At 49.0% G+C, this 27212-nt stretch overlaps 1 protein-coding gene across 2 annotated transcripts in view; it reads left to right on the forward strand.

Annotated features, from left to right (window-relative positions):
• SAMD10 (sterile alpha motif domain containing 10) overlaps positions 1–25523 on the forward strand; it is a 52021-nt gene extending 26498 nt beyond the window's left edge. The window contains exons 2-5 of one of the 2 annotated variants that reach the window (XM_082226506.1): positions 4744–4928; positions 15181–15349; positions 20831–20971; positions 24034–24275. In XM_082226506.1, coding sequence (XP_082082632.1) covers positions 4744–4928; positions 15181–15349; positions 20831–20971; positions 24034–24056 — 518 coding nt within the window. In that variant the 3' untranslated portion in view covers positions 24057–24275. The other variant, XM_082226505.1, reaches the window with a different exon arrangement.
• Positions 25524–27212: the final 1689 nt, after the last annotated feature.

Genomic DNA, 27212 nt, shown 5'->3' on the forward strand with positions numbered 1-27212 from the left:
CCTTCACAGGGCCGCATGGACCCACACTCTGACTCTGTGTAAGGCAGATAGAGTCCTACAACTGGAAGTAAATTATATTTTGGAAAGCGGAAGACCTCAGGGTCTCCTGTTTCCCTATTGTGTTTTCGGCTGGCACGAAATGATGCACGGCTTTCTGCATTGAGGTCAGCGCAGCAGACATCTGAGTGGAGGGACCCACCACAGCCAATTCCTGGCATAAATCTAGGGTGATCGTGTGGTGAATCATTTGTCTGCCTCCAGTGCGAAATCTGGCTGTTGAGCGCATCTTCCTCCCTGTGGAAAGTGTCTGGAGTGCACAGTTGCCGCCGGCCTCACGGTTTAATTGCCTTGGAGTGAATCAGCATCCCCAGTTTGGGGCTTTGACAGAAGAAAAGGAAATGTGTGTCTGTTTAAAAATAAGATGACATTTAAACCAACATTTGGGTGACTATCTGGACTGACAGAGAGCAGAAATAGTCCCAAATGATGCTGTGATTTTTGCTCCTGGTGTCTTTTCACACCACTATGGTAAAGACGGTGTTGGGAATAAGATTGAGGAAAAACTAAGTGTTGTTTTCTCTCTCTCGGTTATTAATATTTTTATTTTAAGGTTTTTCTTTTCCCCGTTTGACGCACCTTCAAAGGTGTTGCTGCCTTAGCAATTGAAATAGAGGAAATATTTATACGAGATATAAATACGCTGCATAATGCAGCAGGAAAAGGCTGGGAATAAAACCGTTATGGAGGTAAAGGTGGGAAGTCAAACCATTAAGGGAAATATGTATTAAAGTCAGAGTTAAGGTACCACTGTATATAAATTACAGGAAAAGCCATTGCCGTTATAATCGTCTTTTCTTTTAATGGGAGAATAATGATTCTGGCTTACTTTAGGAGGTTACTGTAAAGCAGAGATTTCCATGCCAAGAAGTAGCGACAGCAGCAGCAGCACTAACAACTAGGCGATGTGTCACAAGCAAATGATGGTTTGGCATGGATTGTTGCTTACAGGTAGTCTGCATGCAAGGCCCAGGATCACCTGTAAGCAACAATCCATGCCAAACCATCATTTGCTTGTGACACATCGCCTGGTTGTTAGTGCTGCAATGGTACCCACCTGAGAGGTGCCAGAACCGAGTTCTGGCGAGTTTCGGCTGGGAAAAAAGCCCTGATTATTGTTATGGCATAAGAGAGGGTGCAGCAAGGAGGGGAAATAAAAACACAGTGGAAAGTGGGATGGGAAGTCGACAAAACAAAATAAATAGATTATTATGTATTGGAATGTATAGGCGAAATAATAAAATATAATGGGGGGTGGGGAAGAATTATTAGTTACCCCCTATACTGTATTGTAGGTCTGGGAGGTGGAGGCTGAGATATTCTGGCTTCCCAAAAACCAGCTAATCATATTCATACCAGAGGTGAGATTCCTTTTGAGATAACGGTTCCCATTTTTAGCTCTGCTGACCTCCAGAATAGCCAGCGGTAACAAGCCACCCCATCTCATTCATCCCAGGAGAATATGCAAAGTCTTAGTTCCAGTACTTTAGGCTAAACTATATTAGAGTAATTGCACAGACTTTCCCCCCCAAACAACCATTTTTGCATGCATTCTCCCTCTAAAATAAACGTTTTCTGTACGCTTTTTCAATGCATTTTCCTGCTAAAGTGCAAATTTTTGTATGCATTTTCTTTAGCCAAAAGAGCATCGCCATAATCAGAGAAGCGTAGGAGCCAACTCCTAGGGGCCCAGGTCCCTTTGCCCCACCCCATAAAATATTTGAGGGGGCTGCCCCCCGAAGTTAATGGGCATTGCCAGCCAAATGGTGCGATCCGTTATGTGGGGCAGGGCTTACATGCCCTCCCCGAATTCAGGTTGGCACCCCTGGTGTGGATCAGCAGCCATGTTCCGATGTACTTCGAAATTCTAATTAGGCCACAGACTTTAAAAATACATTCCACATACGTTTCTCCCCCATCCCTAATAAAGGGACCCCTGATCATTAGGTCTAGTCGTGGGGTTGCGGCGCTCATCTCGCTTTATTGGCCGAGGGAGCCGGCGTACAGCTTCTGGGTCATGAGGCCAGCATGACTAAGCCGCTTCTGGCGAACCAGAGCAGCACACGGAAACACCGTTTACCTTCCCGCTGGAGTGGTACCTATTTATCTACTTGTACTTTGACGTGCTTTCGAACTCCTAGGTTGGCAGGAGCGTGGACCGAGCAACGGGAGCTCACCCCGTCACGGAGATTCGAACCGCCGACCTTCTGATCGGCAAGTCCTAGGCTCTGTGGTTTAACCCACAGCGCCACCCGCGTCCCTCATCCCTAATAACACTGATGCAAAATATTATTTGCTACACGCCAAAGCACAGGGTCCTGGGAGGCAGAAACCACTGACCCAGCTCTGGTTCCAGGCTTGCAGCTTCTGTTCCAGCAACCCCGCCGTCCAAATAATAGCACAGCTCATCCCCTTGAGTTGGCCTTTTTTCACAAACAGCCCCACCCAGCTGCCTGTTTGCACTCCCCTTCAATAAAGCTTTTAATTGCTGGGACATAACGTTTAATTGCATTGCATTTAGATTGCTGGAGGGGAATTGGCAGTCCAGCCGAGCGGAGATCAGAGAGCGCTGTGGCTCGGCTAACCGCAGCGTTTGATTCAGCCCTCTCTGCTCCAGCCCGACCGCAAAGACTATATGTATATAGTGAAACAACGCGATGTACGCCTGGGAGCAGATGTGTCCGAGTTCAGCGGATTGCGCGTTTGAGTAAATAGGCACAGGCTTGGGCTGCAGCCTGAATCCGTGTTGTTTGACTTGGGTTAGGGAAATACTTAGTACAGTGGTACCTCAGGTTAAGTACTTAATTCGTTTGGGAGGTCCATTCTTAACCTGAAACTGTTCTTAACCTGAAGCACCACTTTAGCTAATGGGGCCTCCTGCTGCTGCCACGCCGCCAGAGCACAATTTCTGTTCTCATCCTGAAGCAAAGTTCTTAACCTGAAGCACTATTTCTGGGTTAGCGGAGTCTGTAACCTGAAGCGTATGTAACCTGAAGCGTATGTAACCCGAGGTACCACTGTATACCTTCCAGCTCGGTGGGAACCCCGGGGCGGCTCGCGGTAAGGACGTTTGACAACGAAACAGTTTTACAACGAAAGAAGCTGCCAGCAATAATAGCAAGGCCAAAGAGCAGCCAAAAAAGCCACCTCCCAAAAGCCAGGAGGAATAGACACACATAGCTGATCGTAGGTCATAGAAGGGAACCCACGGGGTCATCTAGTCCAACCCCCTGCAATGCAGAAATCTTTTGCCCAATCCACAACCCCGAGATAAAGAGTCTCATGCTCTACCAACAGCTGCATACAAGGAGATGCAAGATTCTTCTGATCTGCTTTCTGCAATTTTCCAATGAGGAAGTCAACTGAGACTCCTGAGGCAGAGAATTCTAAAATCTGGATGCCTTAACCAAAAAGGTGCTGTTTGCATCACCTCTCTCCAAGCCTCTGAGAGAAGGAGGCGCCTGGAGCAGGGCCTCTGTCAGGGTCTGCTCTGAGGGAACCGTTCTCATAAGGTTCCCTGGGAAACGGGATTGATGGTTGAACCACTCTGGGAGTTGTTGTTATGTACTGAAGTTCTCACCCTGGGCCAGCAGGAGGATACTGTAGATTTCACTCAGGTCTGCATATGCAAATAAGGAATTGAAAGTGACGTTCAGTGATTGGATAGTTACAGAAAGTTGTTACTGTTGCTTTGTAGTTGAGCTCTGTATAAGCAGGTTGGCTGAACCCTTCAGTTCAGTTCTGTTCTGGCCTGTGAATAAACAAGAGCTGTCTGAAGAATCGCTGTGGCGTCTGATATGTTCACCCACAACTTATCAGTTGTAGCTCTAACTACTCTCAGAACCCTTTGCAAACTATAGCTCCAAGTGGGAAGGAAGCTGTGACGGTTAAAAGTGTTGGCTATTTGCAGAATAGTTGCGCTGCAGAAAGCGTGCTGGGGAGACCATACATTCAAGAAACGCAAAATAACTTTTGCTAGGTCTTAATAACAAAAACTCCTTTTACACTAAATTACATTATATCAATAAGTGTGACCCATCTACCAGGGTACTGAGAGAACTACATGCTGCTCTTTATATACCATACCCAACAGTTTAATTACCACAACTTAACAGCACCTTCTATACTGCTTCACAGCTGCAAAACCAGGTCACGTTATTTGCTCTGGCCTTTAAAGAAATACACGTTTTGTGGAACAAGAATGAACCTTCAGATTTAAAGAGACCATTCATCAAAAAGCGCTCTGGTAGCTCGCACCTGTCGCTCTGCCTGAGCAGGTGTGTTGTGAAGATGAAGGGCGAGGGAACAGCGTAGCCCCGCAAAGCTCTTAACAAACAAGGGTGGGATTTTAAAAAATTGCATTTATTGGTGTGCTTGTTTGCTTATGGTTGCGTTTATGTCCCACTATTTTCTCCGAGGGTCTCAAGGTTTGCCACTCCCCATTTAATCCCCGCAACAGCTCTGTGAGGGAGGTTAGGCTGAGAGGCAGTGACTGGCCCAAGGTTGCCCAGTGAGGTTCACGGCCGAGTGCGGAATTCGAACCCTAGCCCTAGTCCGACACTCTGCATATGATTTGATCTTGAGGGGACGGGTGTGTTTGTGTAGGGGAGGAACGTTGCATTGGGAGAGAATTACTGCCTCATTGCCTCAGTTGGTTTTATGTTCTCACCCTTCTCTCCCCGACAGCTGCTGCTGCTCACTTCAGCTTCTGCCAGAACCTTCTAGAACACACCGTGTCGGCTGAGAACCTCAATTACCGCCTGCAGAGGAACTCTGGCAGCAGCCTGACCTGGCACGACGGGCGAAGCCAGCGGTCGGCGGGAGGGAGGACCGTCAAACTCCTGCAGCAGCCGGGAACGGAAGGCTCCCAGGTATGATGGCAGGCAGGAAGTCTGCAAATGGCACCGGGATCCGTCCCTTGGCAGGAACCAAAGACCCGCTGGTGCTTGTTCTCCCACATGCAGCGAAACCGGCCGTGCGCCTGCGCTGACAAGGATCCGGGGGCCGCATGCGGCCCCAGGCCTCTCTGCAGCACCCATCACCGTGCGTGTTTCTGCCTGGGTAGGCAATGCTCTGGAAACCAGATTGCAACTCCCTGCTTGCTTGGCTGCAGGATACAGAGGGGTGTGGGCGCATGCGTACAAGCTAGCCAATGGCAGAATTCACGACCGTTGCCCCGCCCACTTTTGCCTCTGGCCCCGCCCACTGGAGTGCAGCTCCTCCCTCCTGGCACCAGTCAATCCAGATCAGCTGCGGAGTCCTGGATCGAAAAGGGTTCTGTCCCCAAAGAGGTTCCTCGCACCTTGGTCCGTGGAGATCCATGCGCAACAATTGCGCATGCCTGTGCATTTTGCGTGTGCAACTGCTGGAAAGCCAGGCTATATGCCCTCGTGGGTTTTTGTTGCACGGTGTGGCTGGAGCAACCCAACCAGATGCGTGGGCACAGATAACACAATTATTATTATTATTACTATAATTCTCTGTCTGTGAATTGAGGGTCACAGCCAGACTGTTGCAGGGGTTTTTTTTTGGGGGGGGGTTCAGTCTGGATGATGCCCAGAGTCCCTTCCAGGTCTTGGGATGCTGTGCCCAGTGAGGGCTAGAATTTAATAGGATCCAATTGCTGGAGTAATAATAATAATAATAATAAATTTTATTTATACCCCGCCCTCTCCAGCTGAGACCGGGCTCAGGGCGGCTAACAACCAATAATAAAAACAAGTTGATTGAAATACAACTTAAAAAACAAGATTAAAATACAACATTGAAACATTAAAATGCAGCCTCATCACAGGAGAAAGGAAAAAAGAGAAAGAGGGGGAGGGAATGAAATTGATTCTAAGCCAAAGGCCAGGCAGAACAACTCTGTCTTAAAGGCCCTGCGGAAAGAAATCAGATCCCACAGGGCCCTGGTCTCACGAGACAGAGCGTTCCACCAGGCCGGAGCCAGTGTTGAAAAGGCCCTGGCTCTGGTTGAGGCTAATCTGACTTCCTTAGGGCCCGGGACCTCTAGGATGTTGCTATTTATGGACCTTTAGGTCCTCCGCAGGGCATACCAAGAGAGGCGGTCCGTAGGTGCGAGGGTCCTAGGCAAGCTTCTTTGTAATGCAGTGACCTTCACAGCTGGCCACCCAAGTGTCCTCATCAGCATCTCAAAAGAATGAGCTCTTTGCAAGAGCTGCAAGGAAGTGATGGTGCCCCTCCAGGCTAAGGGGTGGGCCTATCCTCCTCTCACCCTCACCTGTTGTGTAGGATAATAGCTGGAGAGTTCATAGAATCCTGGAGTTGGAAGGTACAACCAAATTCAACCCCCCTCAATGCTGTGTGTGTGAGCGAGTTGAAAACAGGCTGGAAGCTGGAGACACAGAGGCCTGCTAGACTCATGTTGGAACCAAAAGTGTGACTAATGGAGAAGCGAGATCTGTTGGGGTGTTCATGCTGCGAGCCCCTCCATATTAGGATCAGTTTATTATTACAGCGGTGCCCCGCAAGACGAATGCCTCGCAAGACGAAAAACTCGCTAGACGAAAGGGTTTTTCGGTTTTGCGTTGCTTCGCTGGACGAATTTCCCTATGGGCTTGCTTCGCAAGACGAAAACATCTTGTGCTTTTTTCTTAAAGCCACTTGAAGAGGCGCAGTTGTGACGGACCGTGCTTCGCAAGATGAAAAACATCGCAAGACGAAAAGACTCGCGGAACGAATTATTTTCGTCTTGCGAGACACCACTGTATTTATTGTTTTAAAATTTTAAATTTTTTATTGAAATAATTCAACTATGATTCTATGATTCTGCAAACAACATTCTACAGAAGTGTGATGACCAACTTTATTCCGAAGAGTCAGAAGCAACATTGATACAGTTATACATACATATTACGGATATAGAAACTGTCAGGAAATTGCCATCAGCTCAGAGGCGAGAAATAGAAGGGCAGTTGTGTTACAGGGAGCCTCCGAAAATCTTGCGAAGCAGTTCCTCTTCCGGGGAGGAAGAAAGCCCCACCTCCAGTGGAGAAGAGGTGCAGGGACCAGAGGATATTGGTGGGAGCCTTAACACCGCTTCTGGGCAAGCCAGACAGGAGGGAAACACGCTCTTGCCACCGCCCATCTTGCGCAGTAGTTTGGGGCGCAGAGAGGGGAGGAGACGTTTGGGGGTAACGAAACTCTTAAAAAAAGACCACCCCGGATTCTGCTAGCAATTGAGCCAGACGTGAACTTTGAGGCTCTTCACTGTAAATAGTTTGCACCAAAATAAAGCCTGTAAAACACAGGTCAGAGTCCTGCCTGGTTACTCTCGAGGAACCACAACAGCCACCTGACACAAACTAACATACATTTCATACAATCCTAAAAAATATTCATACATACCCACACACAATCCCGCACATACTTCCTTTTCCCATCACCGTCCCTTACCCCACCCTGTGCTAGACTTCCAATCTACTCAATTGCAATTTCTATTTATTATTTATTGAATTTATATACCGGCCTATATTCAGGGCGATTCGCAGAATAAAATTTAGAAAAAGGGGAAAGACCCCTCGACAGTTAAGTCCAGTCAGAGGCAACTGTGGGGTTGAGGCGCTCATTTCACTTTCAGGCAGAGGGAGTCGGTGTTTGTCCGCAGACAGCTTTCTGGGTCATGTGACCAGCAGGACTAAACCGCTTCTGGCGCAACGGGACACCGTGATGGAAACCAGAACAGTGCGCGGAAACACTGTTTACCTTCCCGCCGGAGCGGTACCTATTTATCTACTTGCACTTTGACGTGCTTTTGAACTGCTAGGTGGGCAGGAGCTGGGACAGAGCAACGGGAGCTCACCCCATCGTGGGGATTCGAACCGCCAATCTTCTGATCGGCAAGCCCAAGAGGCTCAGTGGTTTAGACCACAGCGCCACCCGCGTCCCTGAATCACAGAATAAAATCAGGATATAAAACCACAAAATACATAATCAATCTTTATTACGGTCCAGAGACCCAACAAATTGTTACAAAGCAATACACAATTTATACAGCCTACCTCCAGGTTAAACAAGCATTTTGTTCAAAATATAGGGATCATTGGTTCTTGCAACCACTGATAAAAACTTTGCCGCTGCTAATGTTCTAGCATTTGTCCTGTCTTCCAATAGGAACCTGACATAGTGAGCCTCTGATTTTCCCGGGAAAGGTACCAGCAAGGGTAATACATAATAAAAATTAAAACAACAATCCAATAGCTCCCCACCAAACACACATTATGCTAGAGTAGTTTTCGTGAATGTTTTCACATCAGAAAGCACCCCCTCATTCCAGTGAATCTTGAGGTTGTGTGTATGTGTAACTTCTTGGGAGAAAAGCAATGACAAACCTAGACAGCATCTTAAAAAGCAGAAACATCACCTTGCCAACAAAGGTCCGTATAGTTCAAGCTATGGTTTTCCCAGTAGTGATGTATGGAAGCGAGAGCTGGACCATAAAGAAGGCTGATCGCCAAAGAATTGATGGTTTTGAATTATGGTGCTGGAGGAGACTCTTGAGAGTCCCATGGACTGCAAGAAGATCCAACCTCTCCATTCTGAAGGAAATCAGCCCTGAGTGCTCATTGGAAGGACAGATCCTGAAGCTGAGGCTCCAAGACTTTGGCCACCTCATGAGAAGAGAAGACTCCCTGGGAAAGACCCTGATGTTGGGAAAGATGGAGGGCACAAGCAGAAGGGGACGACAGAGGACGAGATGGTTGGGCAGTGTTCTCGAAGCTACCAGCATGAGTTTGACCAAACTGCGGGAGGCAGTGGAAGACAGGAGTGCCTGGCATGCTGTGATCCATGGGGTCACGAAGAGTCAGACACGACTAAACGACTAAACAACAACATATGTGTAACTAAAACCATCTATGCTAAAGACATTGCGCTCTCTGCTGACCTTCATTCCAAAGAAACTGAACCCTAAATAAGAGAACCTCTGGAATCTCTCACTGCTCAGAGATTGGGGTGGTCTGTAACACGCACCATCCCTCCCCCCAAGAATTTTGGGAACTGTAGTTTACTTCCTCCCGCACAGCTACCATTTCCAGAGCCCTTAAGAAACTACAGTTCTTTGAGGAAAGCCATATGCTTTAAGGGTGTGGCACAGATTCTTTGAAGCCGTTTTGGCACATCTGCAGTGGCCCAAAGGAAGCCAAGACCATCCTCCTGCTTTTGGGATTAAGGAGGTGGCCTTTCAGTCAGAATTAAGCCCCAGAAATACCTGCCAAAAACCAGCTCCTTTGTTCCTTTCCTTCTCGGAAACAGAGCTTTCCCTCCCTAACATCCTTCTTTGAATCTCAGTTCTTTCTTTTGCGGGAGGGGCGCTGAAGCAGGGGAGTTGGGTGGGGGGCGATGAGAGGCTTGAAATGCAGAACTGGCTGCCTTCAGCCTGGAAGGAAAATACGGGGGGGAAAGAAAAAGAAAAAAGCTTCCTTTTAAACCAGCTGAAAAATTGCCTCCAGGTGCCAGTCTCTGCATCTGTTCCATTCATGGGTCACGTTTGAGGCAATGTATGCCAATTTGGGTTGTGGAGAAAGGGAGGGAGACGAGAGTGGCAAAATCCAGACCGTTTGCCAATTTGCAAGAAGGAGACTTAGCGTCAAGATTAATGCGCAGTTTGCTTTGGTCTGGGGGAGATTGCTAGTTGCCCTGGGTACCTATTACTCAGAAGTAAGGAGGGTTATTTGGATAAAAGTTGCTGTGGGCTCAGCGTCTTTTTTTCCAGCGAGGATGCCGTCACTCTTGGGCGCAGATTTCCTGGACCAATTTCCTCTTTTCTCTCTGGGAATTAAAGGCACACATGTGCTCTGTGCTACACATTCGAAAGCCTGCTTCTCATGCTTGAAAACAGAAAAAGATCAGATTCGCTTGGAGACTCTGAAGGTGGGACCAAGCCAAGGGGTTTCTTTCCCTCCCCAAATATTCCCTGACTCAAACAAACAAACAAAAATGAGCAGAAACTGGCAAGGGGGGGCAGAAGAGGGTAACGGAAAGGGTCATGGGGGATGTACGTATTGAACGCTCAAATTGCTATTCCGTGCTGGTGCTTGCCTTTGGAGCATGTGCAGAGTGTTGGTGTGCCAGTGTCCATGTGTTTGTGTCACAAAGGATCATGGGCAGCAAGGAAGTTCAGAGCAGCCTTTTAAAAGGAGAGTGTTTTTAGAGGGGAAAGGGTTATTATTATTATTATTTATTGAATTTATATACCACCCTATACCCGGAGGTCTCAGGGCAGTTCACAGAAAAGATCAACATGAAAACCACAATATATATATAGAGAGAGTATGGGAAACAGCCCTACTAGAAAAATTAACCAATAAACTGAAACTGACACGGGAACAAATAGAAGAAGACACCTTCACCCCGGTATGGTTCCCCTTTATCACATACACAGCCCAACAAGACAATGACAAAAATCCACCAACAGCATACAAATCAATATGGCTAACCTGATCCAAAACACCCACCCACCCCACTCACACATGAAAACAAAGACCACCACAGCCAACCACAAATGAACAGCCATACCCTAGGCCAACCCCAACCTCTCTCATCACCAAAGGAACACAGCAGAGAACCTGCACAAGGAACTCTGACGCAAAACCCCACATATATTAAGTAAAATAGAAACATCGCCACCCGACCCCACTCATCTTTTCCCCGCCCCCACCCCTTTCCCCCTATTCTTCCTAATGGCTCAACAAATGAAACTGATTTGTAAAAATGTTACACGGGGGGGGGGGGAATTACAAGGGAGAGACATTGCACAGACTTTTGTAAATCAACAAAATCTTTAATAACCCACACACACACACGCATACACACAACACACACACAAAATTATGGATGGAGTGGATGTGGCCGCAGACCAGTTTAGTCTCAGAGGAGCACCAGCGCCCTAGAAGGCAAGCTACGGCGTCTTCCTGCCTCCTTGACCAAGCTCCCCAAAATAGTTTCCACCTCAGAGTTTGCAAGATTGCGGTCTGATTGCCTTTGCAGAGGAAGAACGGGCAGGTGCGTATTCTAGCCTTGTTGCAGTCTTGACAATGCGACTGGCAAAGCCGCTGGCTCCCCGCAAGACTGCGCCAGACCTGACAGAAGCCCTTGCGCAGATCTTTAGGAATTATTGGGTTGACCCCGTGGCCAATCAGCCCCGTGGTCAATCGGGCAGGGAATTGGCCTCAATCTCCACTTGCCTGGCTTTTGGCATCTCTGAGGGACAAGCCATTAAGCAGGGCAGCAGGTCTTGACATGCCTGTTGTGCTAATTGCGGCGGCTCCTTAATTGGGTGTGCTTAATTAGCCAATGTTCACACACGGGGAAGTTGGCTGTGGTGCAGTGCATGTCAAGCGCCATCAACCTTCTGAGCGCTGCCTGGGCCCTGATATTTCCAATCTCTGCTTGGCCTCTGGTTTCCAGGTCCACAGAGTCACCCTGAGAGATCCGTTTTTTCATTTATCACCCCTTCTCTGAATTCCTTTGTCCTCTGTCTCTGCTGCTCCTTACACAAGCTTCCATTGCTACTCTTTTGCCACCTTTGATGGTGGTGGTGGTGGTTTGTTTTCATGACTCTATTGGGGCAGTTAGACCCAAGTCCCATTTTCAATACTCTTTCTAATACCTGAAGGAGCGTCTCCACCCCCATCGTTCTGCCGAGGTCCTTCTGGCGGTTCCCTCACTGCGAGAAGCCAAGTTACAGGGAACCAGGCAGAGGGCCTTCTCAGTGGTGGCACCCGCCCTGTGGAACGCCCTCCCACCAGATGTCAAAGAGATAAACAACTACCTGACATTTAGAAGACATCTAAACAGGCAGCCCTGTTTAGGGAAGCTTTTAATATCTGAAGGACTATTGTATTTTAATATTTTGTTGGAAGCCGCCCAGAGTGGCTGGGGAAGCCCAGCCAGATGGGCAGGGTATAAATAATAAATTACAGTGGTACCTCAGGTTAAGTACTTAATTCGTTCCGGAGGTGCGTTCTTAACCTGAAACTGTTCTTAACCTGAAGCACCACTTTAGCTAATGGGGCCTCCTCCTGCTGCCGCGCCGCCGGAGCACGATTTCTGTTCTCATCCTGAAGCAAAGTTCTTAACCTGAAGCACTATTTCTGGGTTAGCAGAGACTGTAACCTGAAGCATATGTAACCCGAAGCGTATGTAACCTGAGGTACCACTGTATTATTATGGATCATGGTAAAAAAAATGGGGAAAGAGAAAAATGAGAGAGAACAGAAAGCAAGTCGGCCTCATGTTGCAGGTTGGGATTAAAGTCAGATTCTGATCGAAAGCTGCTGTGCTGTGCAGTTATTCACAAAGTCCTTCCCTTGAGCCCGATGTCCCTGAACAGCTTGTTGCTGAAAAAGGAAAAGGGGAGGGTTTAGGCATGGGACTCCAACGGCCAAAGTTGGCTGCTGTTCAGCTGTCAATGCCACGCTGAAGCCAGCTCTTAATGGCTCTTCATTTTCCAGATTTCCAAATCATCCGGAACGTGATGCTTAACGCATCCTAAACGTTGCCTCTTATTAACAAGCTGTGGCTTTTGTCTGCCAAGAAGATTAAAACCAGCACGGCGGCCTCCGCGATCGCTGGGATGCTGTTCCGCAATTATCCAAACGGGGCGTGGGGGGGAGGAGATGGGACTATGTGGGGGGCATTCCCTAAATTCTGCGGTTTGAAAGCCCCACATGTACTCTTGGAATGAATTCAGGATGGACGGTTGAGTTAGATTTGTATCTTGCCTGTTCCTAGAAGCTCACTGTGAGTTCCTTATAATCTGAAAACAAGGCTAAAGGGGGGGGCGGAATACAATACAGTGGTACCTCGGTTTAAGAACAGTCCTGTTTACGAATGATTCAGTTTACGAACTCCGCAAAACCGGAAGTAGTGTCCTAGTTTGTGAACTTTACCTCGGTCTAAGAACGGAATCTGAATGGTGGAAGGGCGCCGGTGGTGGAAGGCCTCATTAGGGAAAGCACGCCACAGTTTTAGAACCGTTTTGGTTTAAGAACAGATTTCCGGAACAGATTAAAGTTTGTAAAGCGAGGTACCACTGTATTTCCATTGTTTTTGAAAATGTGAAGCTTTGAAGGCTAACATCCCCAGCAGAAACCATCCAATACAGTGGTACTTCGGGTTACAGACGCTTCAGGTTACAGACGCTTCTGGTTACAGACTCCACTAACCCAGAAATAGTACCTCTGGTTAAGAATTTTACCTCAGGATGAGAACAGAAATCGCACAGCGGTGGTGCGGCGGCAGCAGGAGGCCCCATTAGCTAAAGTGGTACCTCAGGTTAAGAACGATTATAGGTTAAGAACAGACCTCCAGAATGAATTAGGTTCTTAACCTGAGGTACCACTGTATTAGCTCTTTCTCCAAGCTGCTCATATGAATGCAAGAAGAGCTTGCTGGATCAGACCAATGGCCTGTCCAGCCCAGTGTCCCATTCTCGCAGTGGCCAACCAGGTGTCTGTGGGAAGCTTGCAAGCTAGACCTGGGCACAAGAGCACTCGATCCATTTGCAATTCCCAGCAAGGATCTACTGCCTTGGGCAGTGGAGGCAGCCATTGATGTTCAAACTGCTCCAAGCTCATTGGAGTCACAGTTGTTACTATTCATTAATTTTGTTGTTGTTGTTTAGTCGTTTAGTCATGTCCGACTCTTCGTGACCCCATGGACCAGAGCACGTCAGGCCCTCCTGTCTTCCACTGCCTCCCACAACTTGGTCAAACTCATGCTGGTAGCTTCGAGAACACTTGTCCAACCACCTTGTCCTCTGTCATCCCCTTCTCCTTGTGCCCTCCATCTTTCCCAACACCAGGGTCTTTTCCAGGGAGTCTTCTCTTCTCATGAGGTGACCAAAATACAGTGGTGCCTCGCAAGATGAAATTAATCTGTTCCGCGAGTCTCTTCGTCTTGCGGTTTCTTCATCTTGCGAAGCACGGCTATTAACGGCTTAGCGGCTATTTTGCCCATTTTTGGAGTAGGGCCTGAACACGGCCCCTTTCTCTTCTGTGAAGCACGCATTTCCTGCTACCCACAGCATTTTCCTAATCCCTGCTACTACACCCTCTTGTTGCAGGCGGTGTTTTGATATCCTAGGACCAAGGAGGAGACAATGAAATATATATTTATCTAAGGTGAAGAACCCCATTTCCATGACGAACAGAGCCCTGACAAAATAAAAACCCGGAGGAGAAAAGTGGAAACTGGTACCGGAGAGGGTGGGGAGACAGCTAGCGCATTGCAGCCTTGAGCATTTCCCGTAATTGGATTCTTAAGTAGCCGAGCCGCAGACGCCTGGGATGGTTTTACCCAGTGATGCCACAGACACTTTGCTCTGAGGTGGAAGAAGATGCCAAGTGACAGCCCAGCTCGAGCAGCGAGGTGGTACCAGTTGCATAATAGTGAAATGCCAGGGAGGGGAAGCGTTCAGAAAAGGACAGAGGGCTGCCGTGTGGGATTGTGGAAAGGGAACGGCAGCTCTGAAATGGCTGGCTCAGGGTTTGGCGGCAAGAGGGCAGGTCAGCGGCCCCAGTGGTCGGCAGCTGGCTGCGTGGGGGCCAAATACGCCTATGGCCTGAATCTTCTTAAAGCAATTAAATACAAGTACAGTCATACCTCTTGCTACGTTTGGTTCAGGTTACGTCTTTTCAGGTTGCGTCCTGCGGTGACCCGGAAGTAACAGAACAGGTTACTTCTGGGTTTCGCCGCTCGCGCATGCGCAGACGCTTAAAATGACGTCACACGCATGCGCAGAAGCGGTGAATCGCGACCCGCAGATGCACAGACACGGGTTGCATTCTGCTCATGATGCGAACGGGGCTCTGGAACAGACCTTGACCGTCCAGGCTTTAACTTTACATATTCTACCCTCACAGATACAGGATTGCAGGTCTGGGGAGGGGCACGGGGTTTCATCCAGACTGACCAGCCCCCAAACTCATAATATTATCCCTGCTGCAGTTTTCCTGGCCGCTGCCAGGAACCATCATTTGTGCGGCAGCTTAGAAGATCTTGTTTGGGAAGCTGAGGGTCCCAGGCACCACTGACTTGTGACAGCCTTCAGGAGACTCGCTAATGCTTCTCATCTCTTCCCCCTCTTCCTCAACCCCATAGGTCCGGACCTATGATCACTATGGCATCTACCACACCAGCCCGACACTTGGGAGCCTGACCAAGCCGGTGGTGCTTTGGACGCAGCAGGATGTGTGCAAGTGGCTCAAAAAGCACTGCCCGCACAATTATCTCATCTACGTGGAGGCCTTTTCCCATCACGCCATCACAGGTAATCGAGCCTCTCTGGGTTTCCCCAAAAGAGGAGGCTCCCTGGAAGAAAGGGGTGCTCTGTAACGCACGGCAGTTGGGCTTCGTTGTCAGGATAACAACAGCAGAAAAAGTGCTGAGGCACAAGATTGTAACAACCATTCGTTGACAAGGAGGGGAAGTTTGGAACAAAGCAGGCTTCCTCAACCTCGGCCCTCCAGATGTTTTTGGCCTACAACTCCCATGATCCCTAGCTAGCAGGACCAGTGGTCAGGGGTGATGGGAATTGTAGTCTCAAAACATCTGGAGGGCCGAGGTTGAGGAAGCCTGGAATAAAGCAAGACGAAATATCACGGCAAAGTTGCTAATAATAATAATAATAATAATAATAATAATAATAATAATAATATAATTTATTATTTGTATCCCGCCCATCTGGCTGGGCTTCCCCAGCCACTCTGGGCGGCTTCCCACAAAGATCAAAAATACATTAAAATGTCATACATTAAAAACTTCCCTGAACAGGGCTGCCTTCAGATGTCTTCTAAATGTCAAGTAGTTGTTTTATCTCTTTGACATCTGGTGGGAGGGCATTCCACAGGGCGGGTGCCACCACCGGGAAGGCCCTCTGCCTGGTTCCCTGTAGCTTTGCTTCTCGCAGTGAGGGAACCGCCAGAAGGCCCTCGGCGCTGGACCTCAGTGTCCGGGCAGAACGCTGGGGGTGGAGATGCTCCTTCAGGTCTACTGGGCTGAGGCTGTTTAGGGCTTTAAAGGTCAACACCAACACTTTGAATTGTGCTCGGAAACGTACTGGGAGCCAATGTAGGTCTTTCAACCTGCAAAATGCAGATTTGAGCAAGGCTCGCAAGGAACTATACACACAGTGGTTTTCAACCAGTGTGCCATGGCACTTTGGAATGCCTTGAGTGGTGGCCGGGGTGCTGCGGGTAACACTAGCCTCTGTCCCTCTTTCCTTCCCTCCCTCCTGGCGAGCCAGTGTGGTGTAATGGTTAGAGCGGTGGACTCATAATCTGGTGAACCGGGTTCGCTTCCCCGCTCCTCCACATGCAGCTGCTGGGTGACCTTGAGCTAGTCTCACTTCTCTGAAGTCTTTCAGCCCCACTCACCTCACAGAGTGTTTGTTGTGGGGGAGGAAGGGAAAGGAGAATGTTAGCTGCTTTGAGATTCTTTCAGGTAGTGATAAATCGGGATATCAAATCCAGACTCTTCTTCCTCTCCTCTGATGCCCTCTCGCAACTCTGCCTCCCAAAGGCTTGCACAGCTGTTTGCTGCAGCAGCCCTGGCTACAAGCTCCCCAGGCGAACCGTACCTCTGGGGCTGGCCAGGGGGTGCTTCCCAGGCCCCTGTGGGGCACTGTGAGGAGGCACCTCTTTGGGGCAGGCAGGGCAGGTCAGAGACGAGGGGCGGCAGCTGCCGGGAGGACTCCCAAGGAGGGGGGAGAAGAGAGGAGGCTAAGGGAACACTCAACAAAAGAGGATGTTCAAAAAGGAGTTAGTGGCTGCAGGCTCTGCAGGCAAGGGGTGACATAACTGGACCCCTGAGTCCCACAGGGTTGTTGCAGAAAGTACGTAGTTGGTCAAGGGAGCTGTGGACCCAAAAAGGTTGAAAACTAGCAGAAAAATAAGAAGTATTGAGGGGTGCTTTAAGCAACTGGGAACAGGCATGCTTCTAGATAATACGATACGATAATCTTTATTGTCATTGTCCCATACAGAACAATGAAATTGAAAAATCTACAGAAGACATTCAAAAACCAACAAGCCTGCTATCCCAGCTATCCCAACCTGGTTAGCCCCCTAAAAACTCTGATATCCCATTTTTAAATACAGTATACCCCCATAGAGACTACCTTACAAGAGCCAGTGTGGTGTAGTGGTTAAGAGTGGTGGACTTGTAATCTGGGGAACCGGGTTCGCGTCTCCGTTCCTCCACATGCAGCTGCTGGGTGACCTTGGGCCAGTCACACTTCTGTGAAGTCTCTCAGCCCCACTCGCCTCACAGAGTGTTTGTTGTGGGGGAGGAAGGGAAAGGAGAATGTTAGCCGCTTTGAGACTCCTGAAGGGGAGTGATAAAGCGGGATATCAAATCCAAACTCTTCTTCTCTTCTTCTTCTTACAATGAGTTTAAAACCAAAAGTGCATTTGGGTAGAAACTGTTTCTCAGGCAGCTAGTCCTAGTCTTTATACCTTCTTCCAGAAGGCAGAAGCTGAAAGAGATCACTTCCGGGATGCGCACTGTCCTGCGCTATCTCTGCAGCTTTCTTATGGCACCTGGAAGCATAGATTTGATCCAAGGTGGGAAGAGTGTACCCAATTATTCTCTCTGCAGTCTTGACAACCCTGGACAGCATTGTTTTTTCCCTGACCGTGCAGCTCCCAAACCACACACACAGACCATAAGTTAATACACTCTCCACAGTACAATGCCATCAACAGGTCCTTTGAGAGATTGTTTTTCTGGAGGATTCTCAGAAAATATAATATAATGCTGTGGTGCTAAGTTTTTAGGAGAGTGGTCGTATTACAATCTGGCATGCTTTGGCAAACAGTGGATGGATGTCGGGGAGTAGCCAATGGGAAGCTCAGGACAGGGGGGTGTGTGTGCATATTTTCTCTGGCTTTGGCGCTGTCTAAAGATTGTTGGATTCTTTGTTCAGAACTTAGCATCTTCACACCCTTGCCTAGAGGATCGTTCCTTTTGTCACATATGTACAGGTGAGCAACAGAGCCGGTGCAGCCATTGGGCAGAGGGAGGCAACCGCTTTTGGCGGCAGAAGCTGAGGGGTGGCAGCAGCACTGCTTCACTGACTGTTCCCTTCTGTTGGTGGGCAGAAGCAGGAGTGCCCTGCCCCAGCCAGCAGCCCTCAGGGATGCTATTGTCCTGTTGCCAGCATGGAAGTTTGAGACAGCTCTTGGCCCAGTCACCTTCTGAACGTGGAAGTAGAGTAGCGGAGCCATCTTGTTGTCCTTTGCCTCAGGCGGCAAAAGGTTTTGGGCCGGTTCTGCCAGGCAGCATTAATTGCTCCTTGTGTAGGTACTTGCGGCAGCCTTTCAGCGTGACATCCTTTCTGGGTTTTCCAGGCCGACAGAAAATAGTAGATCCAGGGCGGCTTGATCTGGAGAACAAAAGGATCTTTGCAGAAGAACATGAAGCAGACCAGCAAGCGAAGTTGCTGGATTAATATTTTACAAGCAAGAGAGAAAGTAGCCCGAGCCAGTAATTACTGCGCAGACACTGTCTGGGGTGTGTGTTTGTTTGGAACCAAAGAAAGGCAGACAGATCAAACTGCCTGTGTTTCCCCTCGCCCCAACCTTTGCTTAGAAGAGGGTAACGTATCTGTGTCCTGATTTGGGAGGCAGAGAAGAAGAAAGGGAAGAGAAAGGGAGCGAAGTTGTGGTGTTTTCTCCCTGGGAGTCACAAAGGCTGCTCCCTCAGCCTTGCGTGCCTTGGAGGGTTTGGTGAAACACTAATGGAACGGCTCGCTCAAGCCCTTGCGTTGGAAATAAAGGAAGCATTAGCAATTGTACCCGCAGGAGAGGTGGGCCGAGCGAGTTATAACATCCCTCCGCTCACAAAGCCTGGGTGGCAGGAGAGGGGGCTGATGGGAAAATCTTGCGTTCTAGGGAGGATGCACCAATCGTTTCCAACATTCCTCCAGTGCTCACAGAGGAGCCTTTGAAAGAAAATGTGTTTTGATGCAGGAGGTAGATTGGAGAAACCCCGTTGCAGGAAAGAAATACCTTCCAAGCTGCATGATTTGTAGAGTCGGGGCAGCACAGCATCGTTTTATGACAGGCTTCATTTTATTCATTACACTTATTCATTTTCTCCGAGTTGCGCAAGGCGATCCTCCGCCTCCCCGTTTTATCTCCACAACAGCCCTGCGAGGCGGGTTAGAGTGACAGCGGCTGGCCCAACGTCACCTGGTGCACTTTGCGGCTTAGCGGGGATTTGAACCCAGGTCCTTGTCCAGCACGTGAACCACTACACCCCCCTGGTCACAGTTTGAGGGTTTGGGGTTTTGTTCCTTGTTGTTAAATAGCAATCAGTGAGTTGGTGGGGAGAGGAATTGGGATCAGGACTGTGGGGCATGGGGAGGGGGTAGTTGAGTCCTTTGCCCCCCCTCCCGCTGTAGCCCAAAATGAACGCTGAGTCCTTGAAGCCTCTGTCACAGCAGTCTCCCTCATGCGCCAGGCAAGAACTCTGGAGGGCAAGGATTTCTGAAACGGCCACAGGGTGGGGAGGAAAGGGTTAAAACCCCTCATGTACACATAGGCACATACATGTATCTGACAAGCTGCCATCTGAAACGCCCAGATACATGAATTGCCTATCATCCAGTTTGACCTGTTTTATGCTGTAGAAAAACCACCACAAAATTCTGGGTTGAGTCTGGGAACAATGTTGTTGTTGTTGTTTAGTCATTTAGTCATGTCCGACTCTTCATGACCCCATGGACCAGAGCACGCCAGGCACTCCTGTCTTCCACTGCCTCCCACAACTTGGTCAAACTCATGCTGGTAGCTTCGAGAACACTGTCCAACCATCTCGTCCTCTGTTGTCCCCTTCTCCTTCTGCCCTCCATCTTTCCCAATATCAGGGTCTTTTCCAGGGAGTCTTCTCTTCTCATGAGGTGGCCAAAGTACTGGAGCCTCAGCTTCAGGATCTGTCCTTCCAGTGAGCACTCAGGGCTGATTTCGTTAAGAATGGATAGGTTTCATCTTCTTGCAGGCCATGGGACTCTCAAGAGTCTCTTCCAGACCATAATTCAATTCTTCGGCGATCAGCCTTCTTTATGGTCCAGCTCTCACTTCCATACATCACTACTGGGAAAACCATAGCTTTAATTATACAGACCTTTGTCGGCAAGGTGATGTCTCTGCTCTGGGAACAATAGGGCATGTCATTTGAAGGGGCGAAGCTTACATTTTGCAAATTTCTTCACCTTTTGGGGGGTGAAGAATTCAAATCTGCCATCATTTTAGTGATTGGACATTTAGCTTGGTGAGATGGAGAAGCGCAGAAACTGCCTTTGGAAAACCAAAAGCATTTCAATTTTACCTTATGAAAATGGCAGGTAATGCTTTATAAAATACAGAATATGGCTGCAGGCACTTGGCAATGATTTTTAATGATTTCCATGCCACATTGCACACATTTCACTTACCGAGCAAAGCTAAACAATATTGATTTAACCAAAATACCTACTGAGTTCCCAGGTCATGTTACAACATTTTTGTGCCCCCTTTTGGGGAAGTTGAAAGATTCAACACACCATTTGTGGAACAGTCTGTCTATGCTTGGGCTGTCACCACTTCAGGCTACAAGGGGGAGCTGGGCTGGATTGCTCCCTGCTCCCAAAAAATAAAACCCCTCTGCACAGAAGCCTGGTGTCAGGAAGAACACCCCCCCTCGCCCCCCCTTGCTCTTATCTGGCCCTTTCTCCCTCCTCCTCCTCACGGTTCTGCTTTCTTCCCGGCAGGTCGGGCGTTGCTGCGGCTGAATGCGGAGAAGTTGCAGCGCATGGGGATAATCCACGAGTCTCAGCGGCAGGAAGTCCTCCAACAGGTGCTGCAACTGCAGGTGCGCGAGGAAGTCCGCAACCTACAGCTCCTCAGTCAAGGTACGGTGGCCGGGGGGGCGGCATGTCCCCAAATCATTCCCGATTCCCTGCATTTGAGTGGCCTGCTGCGTTGGTCAGCCTAAAGACAAGTAACCTTTGAGGGTTACCGTATTTTTCGCTCTATAACACGAACCTGACCATAACACGCACATCGTTTTTAAAGGAGGAAAACAAGGGAAAAAACATTCTGAATGAAACAGTGGATGTATCATTTTTGTGCTTCATGCTGTGGCCACAGACATGTGATCTGATGGTAAATTTGGGCTGACCCAATGCAAAGATCCTGAGGATCCATGTGGATCCATGCTTTGTAACCACGTTTTTGCACCATTGCAGCCCGAGACAACAGTGGGTGCGTGATTTGGGGGGGGGGCAGGCTGTAGCCATGGACATGCTATGTTCTCTGGTGGTGAATTTGGGGGTGACCCAATGCAAAGATCCTGAGGATCCATGTGGAGCCATGCTTTGTAACCACGGTTTTGCACCATTGCAGCCCCAGACAACAGTGGGTGCGTGATTTGGGGGGGGCAGGCTGTAGCCATGGACATGCTATGTGCTCTGATGGTGAATTTGGGGTGACCCAGTGCAAAAATCCTGAGGATCCATGCTTTTAAACCACATTTTAAGTGGGGAGGGAAGGAAAAACACAGAAGGGCTAAGAATGCAGGAGTGGGGTATAACGGGAGGGAGGAAAGGAAGGCAAAAGTTTCCCCCACGCACGCACCCACCCAAGCCAGCCAGCTCTCTCTCTCTCTCTCTCTCCCCCCCCCACCTACATGTTTTCAGCAGCACCGGAGCACAGAGAGGAAGGAGCGACACTCTGCTTTCCCCTCTGCTTGCCTGGAGGGGAGGGGCTTTCCCTGCTCTTTGTTCCGTTTCAGCAAACACAGCAACGAAACAGAGGAGGGTGGGCAGTAAGACCCTGAGGCAGAATGCAGGAAAGCAGCAACTTCCTCTTTTCAGGTTTCCCTTCTCCGTGAAGCGCGATTTGATTTTTGCCTGATTTTTCGGCTCCAGGGACCACACATTCGCTCAATAACACGCACAGACATTTCCCCTTCCTTTTTAGGAGAAAAAAATCTGCGTGTTATAGAGAGAAAAATACGGTACTTCTTGTTCCTCCCAGCTACGTCTGTCTGTCTTGCCATGGATTCTACTTCTCCGCCTGCAAAGCTGGGACTTGTGGGGTGAAGCTCTGAGATTCGGGGCACTTTCAGACTGTTGCTGGTTTTGGGTGGGATTTACTTCCGCACCAGCAAATCCACGTTGCACAGTTAAAGCTGAGACGTGCCTCTTGCACAACAAACCTCTTTGCCCCCCAAACTGGACTTTTTGCAATAAGGGAACCTGCCGGCAAATTGCACTGGGGAAATGTGGGGTAACGAACAACTGCCAGGCACAACATCGTTTAACCTCCCTGCCAACAAATCAGGATGAATGCTGACTTCATCCGACCTCCCGGCAAGCTTCTGTGCCAACAGATCAGGGTGAATCTTGATTGGAAGTGACATTTGCATCTCAGCCATCCTTTTAAAGAGCGTTTAAACAGGCTGTTGTGGGTGCTTCAACGCACAGCAGTTTGTCGTGGACTTGGGTGCTGCTTATTCCTGCAGTCTTATTGCAAGATCCACATGTCATAGTATTATAAATAAATAAAAACCCTTTCCCATAGTTCCCCATCCCTTCACCTTCCCATTTGCCATTTCCAAAGGGGCTGTAGCATCTTTTGACTATTACTCATTGGATTTTCCGCGGAAATAGAAAATCCATTTTAAGTTGGAAACTACCATATTTTTCGCTCCATAAGACACACTTTTTTCCTCCTAAAAAGGAAGGGGAAATGTCTGTGCGTCTTATGGAGCGAATGTGTGGTCGGTCGCTGGCTCCCTTTCTGGCCCTGACCCCTTGCCCAGCCCTCCATTGTTGGATGTTCTGCAGACGGAGGTTGTTTGTTTCCCCAGCGACATGTGACTGGCTGATTAGATTATATGTCTGAAAACTGTAGAAATGGCTCGCTTTCCTTTCCTAAAGAAGCCTCAGAACTGTGAGTTGAACCCCATAAAAACAGGATTTTTTTACCTTTGCAAAGTAAGCTCAACAACTTTGAGCTGATCCTTAAAAAAACGGGGTTTTCCCCCTTTGCAAAAGAAGCTTCACAACTGTGAGCTGATCCTCAAAAAACCGGGGCTTTCCCCCTTCCCTCCTCTAAAAACCAGGTGCGTCTTATGGTCAGGTGCGTCTTATGGAGCGAAAAATACGGTAATAGGGGGTGGGAATTTGATGAGGATGACATCAGATAAGAGTCTGAACAAATTTTGCATGCACCGACCCCTCCATAAACTGCAACCCACCTGAGAGGGAGGGACCTACAAGGAAGGGTGATGCTGCCCAGGGGAAAAAGTCGCCAGCCAGCCATCTTCCTCTCTTTCACCCTCCATCTCTTCCCTCGATTCTCATTCCATCCTTTGAGTCTGCTCCCCACCTTTGCCCTTCCTTCCCCATCTCGCTGCCTCCTCCTAGTCGCCCTCTCTGCTTCCTCCATTCCTACTTCTTCTCTTCCCCCATTTCGCCCATCTCCTCCATTCCTTTTCTCTTCCTCTTTCTTCTGCGGTTCAGCATCCCCACACCTTTGCTCCTTCCCTCCACATGTTGTCTCCTGATGCTTGCCCTCAGCCTTGCTTCAGAGGAGGGGAGCAGGGTCCGCCTGGCCTTGTTCCTGCTTCATGGATGGGGCCCTGCAACTGGGCTCCCCCCTCGTTGCGTTCACCCAGTTGCCTTGCTCCCGAAGCAAGACTGGACCAGAGGGCTCCAAGATCTGTCTGCTGGAAACCGTTCTGAGAACCTTCCAAGTGTCTTCTCCCTCTCCCCCTTGACCTCATTTCCAACTTCCAGGTGGGCCCAGGAGTGCTGTCCCCTAGTCTTGCTTGAGGCATCCCCTTCCCCAATTCACCCGTCGCCACGATTTTCCCCTGTGTCCTCCGCCTCCAATCTCCCTTGACAGCTTTGGTACTTACTCCCTTTTTTCTGTTTCTTTCCTTTGCTCCCAACCCTCCTTCTTCCAGCCTCTTTTGGGAACATCTCCTAACCCCTCCGGCTTGTCCCGGCACAACACTGTGAAGTTGCATCGCTTCTGGGATGCGGATGGCTTGTGTGGACCGCAGGTCTGGACACCTCGATTGCATGCTTGGGAAATTAGGAAGGGACCCGATCCCAGACTGGCTCCAGGGGGGCGGTATTTGGTGCGCTCGCTCTCCCCACCCACCCCGACACCCACCCCTCACTCTTCTCTTTGATTCCTCATTGGTTCCATGCAGAGACCAGCTGCTGTCTGGCTCAGAACTCATGCCACGCCAAACCACCGCCACTAGGACTTGTCAAACTCAGCCTCGTGGGATCCGATCACAGCGCGAAATTGTTTCCTTGACGAAACCAGCGAGGACAGACTTTCTCCCCAGAAGGACACGGAAGACTTCTGAATCCGAGGATTTTGCAAATGCTTCACTCGTTTCATTGTACAGGTGTCTTGGATCTCGTTCAGAGGCTCTCCGTAGCGATCGGGTGTGTGGGCTGGAGTGGGTTCAGAAGCCATCCTCCAAATTCAGGATTCCCAGGTTGAACCCTTGCCTTTGCCACAAACTCACCAGCCTCTGACCTCTCCCCCCCCCCCAACCATCTGCAATATGAGAATAAAAATCCTGGTCTACCTTACAGGGCTGTTGGGAGGATAACAACCAGCTGCCCATCGTTTTGAACACTCTTTAACATGCTACGTAAGCACTGTTTATTACTACTACCGCTACATGAGAGTAAAAAAAATGGGAGGGGGGCTCTGTGTATGGGCGTGTTAATGCAAAACTTTGGTCAGATTTTTAACCTGAATGCACAAATGCCCAAACTTGACTTTTTAAAAATAATACGCTTTTTAGGGCAATTCCTGCTGCTAATTGCAGTGGATTCTTTGTCCAACATTCAGACTGTCCCCTCCTTGCTGAGACTGTGATATATTTGGGGAGGGAGGTTGTATTGAGAAGCTAAGGCTGGATTGAGAGTGATGGCAGCCGGTGACTCTACGTACTGCCAGACACTGGCCATGGAAGCAGCCTGTCTCTGTCACTGGTCATCTTGGAAATTTTGAAGGGGCTGTAGTTCAGTGGTAAAGCACCTCTTTCGCATGCAAATGGTCTCAAGTTCAGTTCCTGGGGTCTTCGGTTCCAAAGATTTGGGAGCAGTTGTTAGGAGGGACCTTCTGGCCGAAACCCCAGACAGAAACACTGCCCAATACTCAACTTTGCAGACAAATTTTTGGACCTGCTATAAGGCCGTTACCCAACAACAACCCACATTTCTGGAACGGGAATTTAAATTAAGAGTCGACCAGTGAAGCTTGATGTATTTTAACAAGGTTTTCTGTAAAAAAAAAAAAAAAAAAAAAAGGCAAAGCAAAGCCAAACAAAACAACATCAACGAGAGTGAGCAAACACACAGAATCCCTGAAAGGTACTAAATGTTATTATCATTATCAATATTAATTTATTAAATTTGTACATCACCCTTCATCCAAAAGATTGCAGAGCGGTTCACAGCGTAAAAATGAGAACACAAAATGCATAATGAAGCAAAAACAAAAATAAACCAATAACCCCCAAACACAGTTAAAAGGCTAGAGAATGTTAATGTCAGAGACTCCCTGGAGAGAGCGTTCCACAAACAGGGAGCCACCACACAAAAGTCCCTGTTTTCGTGTTGCCACGCTCCAGACCTCTTGTGGAGGAGACACACGAAGAAGGGCCTCCGATGATGATTGCAGGGTCTGGGTCGGTTCAAATGGGGAGAGGGGGTCCTTGAGGTATTGCGGTCCTGAGCTGTTTAATAATGACTTGTGAAAGAGGCTTTTGACATTCCCTCTTCCCCATCCCCCAACCCACCCACATCTAATAATGATGCTTGGCATGTGCTGAGTGGTGGTTCGCAAGCAGTGTCACAGTCCTCCTTTCAACAGCTGGGGGGAACTGTGGCTCTTATTTCCTGCAAGCGGGGGGGGGGTGGGGCTGGAGAAGGAAGGCATGTCCTCTGAAAAAGGTCAAAGAGTCGTTGGCCCTTCTTCTAGCAGACTGTTGGATGGGAATGACAGGGATGGAAGTGTCACAGAGAGAGGGAGAGGGAGAGAGAGAGAGAGAGGAGAGAGAGAGAGAGAGAGAGAGAGAGAGAGAGAGGGTGTCACAAAGCGAGAAGAAGAGAAAAGGAGATGAGAGGGAGGAAGGAAGGAAAGAAGGAAGGAGGGAGGGAGGGAGGGAGGGAGGGAGGGAGGAGGCGGCCCCAAATACTTTTGGCTGTGGTTCCATCTTGTACAGTGGTACCTCTGTTTGCGAACAGGATCCGTTCTGGAGCTCCGTTCGCAACCTGAGAGGAACACAACCCACATCTGTGCATCTGCACATGTGCAGGTCGCAATATGCCGCTTCTGCACATGCGCATAACGTCGTTTTTGCACGTCTGCGCATGCGTGAGCGGCGAAACCCAGAAGTAACCCTTTCCGGTACTTCCGGGTTGCCGCGGGACGCAGCCTGAAAAGACGTAACCTGAACCAAACGTAACAAGAGGTATGGCTATACTAGCATACACCTCAAAGGTATTTTGCCCTAACTACAAACCTTAGCACCTTCTGTGTTTCTGTGCACAGCCTCTCTGCCCTCTCAGAGTTAAAAAAAAAGGTCTGCACCAAAACACTTGTGATTAGAAAGTGCTGCCCGAGCATCACTTGATTCGCAGTGCGTATCCTCCAGCACTGCTGCACTCGAGCACCGAAACTCACTGTGAAAACCCTAGAGATCAGGTCACCGCTGGTTACTTGAAGGCCTTCCAGGAGCTAAATAGCAAGGGCCACTTCTGACGCTTCTCCTTTCAGAAACCACACCTGTTCCGCCAGCCCATCCTTCGCCCAACATGGCAGGTAGTTAGAAAGGGCCAAAAGAAAGCCCCAAACTTCTGAGCTGGAGAAGATGCCTTATACGGAGCCAGGCCGCTGGTCATCATAGAATTGTAGAGTCGGAAGGGACTATCAGGTGTCGTCTGACCCCTTGCAATGCAGGAATCTCAACAACCCGTGTCAACATCATCCACTCTGGCAGCTCTGCAGTATCCCTGGTGGGGACTCTGTCTTCAAGGTCTTACTAAACACTCCCCCTCTCCTGACGGGCAGCTGACCCACTTTTGGGAAACTAGGTAGATTCCCCTTGGTGGT

This window comes from Podarcis vaucheri (assembly GCF_965113315.1).
Source record: "Podarcis vaucheri genome assembly, chromosome: 6".
Classification (NCBI taxonomy): Eukaryota; Metazoa; Chordata; class Lepidosauria; order Squamata; family Lacertidae; genus Podarcis; species Podarcis vaucheri.